Source organism: Pygoscelis adeliae, unplaced genomic scaffold (genome assembly GCF_000699105.1).
Source record: "Pygoscelis adeliae isolate BGI_AS28 unplaced genomic scaffold, ASM69910v1 Scaffold472, whole genome shotgun sequence".
NCBI classification, from domain to species: domain Eukaryota; kingdom Metazoa; phylum Chordata; class Aves; order Sphenisciformes; family Spheniscidae; genus Pygoscelis; species Pygoscelis adeliae.
Genome location: NW_008824239.1, coordinates 66,849 through 71,539, shown reverse-complemented (window position 1 = coordinate 71,539; position 4,691 = coordinate 66,849). Strand labels below are relative to the sequence as shown.

General features: G+C 51.5%; 1 protein-coding gene across 1 annotated transcript; it reads left to right on the top strand.

The window, feature by feature from the left end:
* Window positions 1-506: 506 nt before the first annotated feature.
* Window positions 507-4,112, top strand: UBE2T (ubiquitin-conjugating enzyme E2T (putative)). The gene is made up of 6 exons (XM_009335093.1): window positions 507-647; window positions 1,001-1,070; window positions 1,602-1,707; window positions 2,210-2,308; window positions 2,741-2,827; window positions 3,864-4,112. The coding sequence occupies exons 1-6, from the start codon at window positions 539-541 to the stop codon at window positions 3,987-3,989; spliced, it is 597 nt and encodes a 198-aa protein (XP_009333368.1). The 5' UTR covers window positions 507-538; the 3' UTR covers window positions 3,990-4,112.
* Window positions 4,113-4,691: the final 579 nt, after the last annotated feature.

Here is a 4,691-nt window from a genome sequence, read left to right as displayed (position 1 = left end):
GGAGGGAGTATCCCATCCCTGAGGCAGCTTTCGGTTTTCCAAAGAGAGCGGGGTGCCTCTGGGGTGGGAAGAGGCTCCCTGACTGCTGGGGGGGGACGGAGGAAGGGGGCGTCGGTGGGTATCCCAGTCTAAGGCACCTCTGGGGGTAGATGGCCCCAGCGGGGCAATGGGTATCCCTGTCCATGAAGGGACAGTATTTCACCCCAAAGGGACAAATGCCATCCCAGGGCAGGGGTTACAGCCCCGTCGGGGGTGTGGAGCCCGGTCGTGGGCTGGGAGGGTTTATCAGACTCGGCTGGGGACTGAGGAGTAGGACTGATTATAAAGGGCGGGGATTTGGTTCTCCTCCTCCAGCTGGGTGCGAGAGCAGCTCCAGGAACAGGCTCCTGAGACTCTGGTTATCACCTCAGGATAACAACTTGAAACCCAGGTTAATTCTCCTTGGCCAAAAAAAAAAAAAAAAGGTCTCAACGTTAAGCGCTATTTTTGAAAAGCCAATTTTGCCGGCAGTAAAACCCAGCCTCTTAGTTTCAGCACAATGCAAAGAGCATCGCGACTGAAGAGGGAGCTCTCCCTCTTGACCACAGAGCCACCTCCAGGCATCACCTGCTGGCAAAATGAACACGGGCTAGATGACCTACGAGCACGTACGTACTTCTCTGGTGGGACTCTTCTGTAAGGGGTGTATTAGTTCGCGGCTAGATCTGGATTCGCCGGGTGGCGCGTACTTTATAAGCCGCATGGAATTTAGGAAAACGCTTAGGGGGGTTTGGTTTTGTTTCCCTTTAAATACAGCTTGGCCCGTGGCTCGGTCGGTCTGCCTACAGTTTTGATTGCCGCGGGGTGGAACTGGTCTCGGATCAGATGGACCTTTTTTTTTTTATTATTCCTGGATCTGCGCAGCGTTAGAGTTCTGTCACTGGGGGGGTACGTGGAGACTGTTGGACAAACTCGAGTGATTTTTGAATGTAACGCTTGTGTTTTAATCTTGCTTTTAAAGAAATTTTAGGAGGTGCAGACACACCATATGAGAAAGGAATATTCAACCTGGAAATAGTTGTTCCTGAAAGGTAAGTGAGCAACGACATCTAGTTCAGTAGCTGGTGTAGTGCTTCCTTCAAAGACAAGTTAGCTGATGTAAGGTGTTTGATAGAAGTGCTACCACTTTGGTCTTTCCTTTAGCCTCCCAACAAAGAATGCGGTTGATTACATTCCTTCGTTTATGGAATGTAATTAGTATTTCCATTGGCTGATACACCTACTTTGCACTGGACACCCTAAGACGTGCGATTAACAACCTAAAAGCACTATGACAAGATCTCTACCTTATCGTATTGTCTTAAAGCTTTCTGGAAAGGAGCTTTTTCTTGAGTAGAAAGTTTCCTATCGCGTTTGCTTCGTTGTGGAAAGCTACCCAGGAGAGTGCTAGTCGGACACAGCTGAAAGCGTCGAAGGCAGAGCGCTGCCTCCTCCAAAAATTTGTGGGGAAGGATGTCGGTAAACGGCTGGGAGAAGGAAATAACGGCCTTGCTTGGGTGATGAAGCAACTGGCGTACAAATATGAAAGTAATTTTTTGTTTCTTAACACTTATCCCTTAAAGGTACCCGTTTGAGCCCCCGAAGATTCGCTTTCTGACCCCCATCTACCATCCTAACATTGACTCTGCTGGAAGGATTTGCCTGGATGTTCTTAAATTACCACCAAAGGTAAGACAGCACTACTTGGGCACGGGTAAGTGAGCCTGAAGAGGATAATGAACTCCTCATCCTTTTCTTGTAAAAGCCTCATTGAATGTCTGTTTGCTACTGTCTTATTTACACGGGAGCACGGGAGTAAAGTTCTTGAGCGGCGTCTCCTTTGTTTAAAGGCTAGAACGTGACCTTCTCTGTTCCATATAAGTTTCCAAGGTTTTAAGGATTGGAGTCAAAAGGCATTAGGCGGCCCTGTGAAAATGGGCTACCCCAATACCGACCCAGCAGAGAGGCGCAGGGCACTGCCTGCGGTTGTCGGTCAGGCTTCCTCGGAGCGGCCACAGCCTGTGTGTTGGGAACGGATCTGGTGTTTTCCGTGGGCGTTTAAGTGCTCTAAGTCCTGAGGCAGCTTGCGGGCGGGTTGGGTTTAAATGCTGGAAGTCCTGGGGTTTCTCCAGGCAGCCCGTGGGCAGGTTTCTTTCTGCTTAACTCCTTCTCTCGCCCCGTTTCCTCGAAGGGTGCGTGGAGGCCTTCCTTGAACATCTCCACGCTGCTGACCTCCATCCAGCTGCTGATGGCGGAGCCCAACCCTGACGACCCCCTCATGGCAGACATAGTACGTGAGCTCCTCTGCCTCTCTTGTGGCCGTGGGCACAGGCTGGGAGGGAACGGTGTGTTAGACTTAGGCTGTGCTTCCACTTCGCTCGCTCTGGATTAACACGCTATCACGTTACGTAGCAGTGTCTGGATCAGGCCTGGGGGCGTGACTGCGTTGCCCTGAAGCGGCCGGGGCGCGCGGTACGGGGTTTATGCCAGCAGTGGAAAAGAGATGGTGAAGGTCTTGTCTTCGGGCCTGCCAGTGCAAACGGCAGCGTGCCTTCTTCAGGCAAACTAAAGCAAGCAAAATGAATTTTAGGCTTCATGCCGCGTGTTTGTCGCGGTTTTGGTCCGGTTCTAGGAGTCCTAAAGCCAGACCTTAGTCCCAGCTTCTCGGTGTGATGTTTGTATGAAATCAAATCTCTGTCTTTGTCTTGCTCGTTACATCTAGTCCTCGGAGTACAAATACAACAGGCTTTTTTTAATAAACAAGCCAGCAGAAGAGGGTAAGGAACAGGCTCTGCTTCCTCAGCTGGGTGTAGCTCCCTCTTTGGGAACAGTCTGTCTTGTCTCAATTTGCCGCTCCTGATCACTTTGTGCGGCTGCCTTTGGCAGCGTTCGTTCTTTCCTCCCCTTCTCTTCTGTGTTTTGGATGTGTATTTCATTTCATCATACTTTTTTTTTTTTTAAGACCATTAGATTCACTCCTTCCAAATAAATGTGTTCATTCGCAAATAATTGCAGTGCTCTTCAAGAAGAAGGAAGGACGAGTAGGACTGAAGCCTGATAAAACCCCTCCCCGTGGATCCTGCAGCCCCGTTGTTTCTCCCCCTCCCCGTGGATCCTGCAGCCCCGTTGTTTCTCCCCGACTCCGTGTTCTGCTGTGGTTGTGCCTTACACTCGGCTACGCCTGTTCTCCCCCTGCTCATCCGTTCACTGACGCGTCTCCCTAATCCCTGGCGAGTGCAGCCTTCCTGCCATCACCCTTCCTCTTTTCTGCCTCCATTCTGCACCCTGACTTATCTCACGGAGGAGCCACATAAAAATAAATGGCACTTGAGCAGCTCAAACCCTGTTCCCAAAAATCAGTTATGGTTGGACCTCCCCCCCTTCCCCGGGTGCTTTCCCTCCCTGCACCTGATTTGGACAACGTGCAAATTCCCCTGAGAGGGGGATGTCTTCTACCTGGAAGCCCCGTGAGCGGTGCTCGCTACTCCAGCTCCGGACACGCTTGCGAGTTAATCGTCTGGGTTGTTAAAAGGGCTCGGGGTGAGGAGATCTTCACCCTGACGCGCGTAGCCCCAGAGAGACCCGGCTTATATGTCTGTGTGGCGCTTCAAGGCTCAACCATCATCCTGCTCTCCTGTCATCTCCCCCTTCCTAAAATTTCCAGCAGCGGGAGCAGGATAATTACGGGTCGCTGAATAAAAGCTGGACGCGCGGTCAGTTCTGGTCTCCGTGGAGTCAGGGTGTTGGGAGGTGTACGCACGCGGAGCCGGGAGCGCGCGGCAGCGCTGAGGGCTGTCAAGCTAAGTTAGTCACAGCGGTTACTTTTATTTCTTGTGTTATCGCAGGCTTCCAAGCCTTTGGAAGAGAAAAGAAACCAAAGGGAAACGAGTACCAGCGATGAATCCACCGCGCGGAAAAGGAAAGGGAGTAGCATCAGCAAGGAGGAGAAGAAATCTCGCCTGGAGTCCTAGGCGGTTCTTGTTCTGGTTGAAGCTGTCGCCTTTGCTTTCGCCGTCCTCTTCTCTTTACACAGGGGTACCGAAATATTTTAACCGGTATGTAGCTGTAGCAGGCTTGGGTTTTCTATTTCCGAAGGTTTTTTTGTGAAAAGCTCCATTATGTAAATAAAATCTAAAGCTTTATTTATATTTTTCCGTTTTGTTGTGTGGAGTTTTTGGAATGCTGCCAAGAAAAGGAAAATTGGAAGTACCGGTTCAGCTTCCGCTTTCCAGCTTCCTCTCAGAGAAAGGGGAACAGCACCACGTGTTTCGGTTTCTCTCTTGCTGGTCCTGCCTCAGAACAAACCGAGAGCTGAAGCTGAGCAACAGCCACGTTAGGACTAGTTTGTGGAAATCCTTCTCTAGTAAAGGCTTCATCGTCCTTGTAACAGCAAGGCTGCTAAAGGGGAAGTCGGTCGTTAAAGCTTAAAGACTCCTAAGACTTCAAACTCCTGCTCTCCGGAGCAGCCTGATAGGTTCCAGTTGCACCTTGGACCACGTGACGTGACCCGGGCCGTGTCTCAACTCCCTTGCGTCCCCGGGAGGTGGCCAGGGACGAGCACCAGCTGAGAGGGATGAAGAGAAGCCCGGAGGGTGCCCGGCGGTCTGGGAGCGGGACGGCCGCGGAAGAGAGCGGGCTGTCAGGGAGGCCGCGTGCGGGGCGAGGCGGCGGAG

Bases quoted from the DNA above. Each gene is read 5' to 3' on its own strand.
- UBE2T (XM_009335093.1), top strand. From the start codon at position 539: ATGCAAAGAGCATCGCGACTGAAGAGGGAGCTCTCCCTCTTGACCACA. The intron at 648-1,000 runs GTACGTACTTCT...TTGCTTTTAAAG, and splicing joins GCTAGATGACCTACGAGCAC to AAATTTTAGGAGGTGCAGAC. The intron at 2,828-3,863 runs GTAGCTCCCTCT...GTGTTATCGCAG, and splicing joins CTCTGCTTCCTCAGCTGGGT to GCTTCCAAGCCTTTGGAAGA.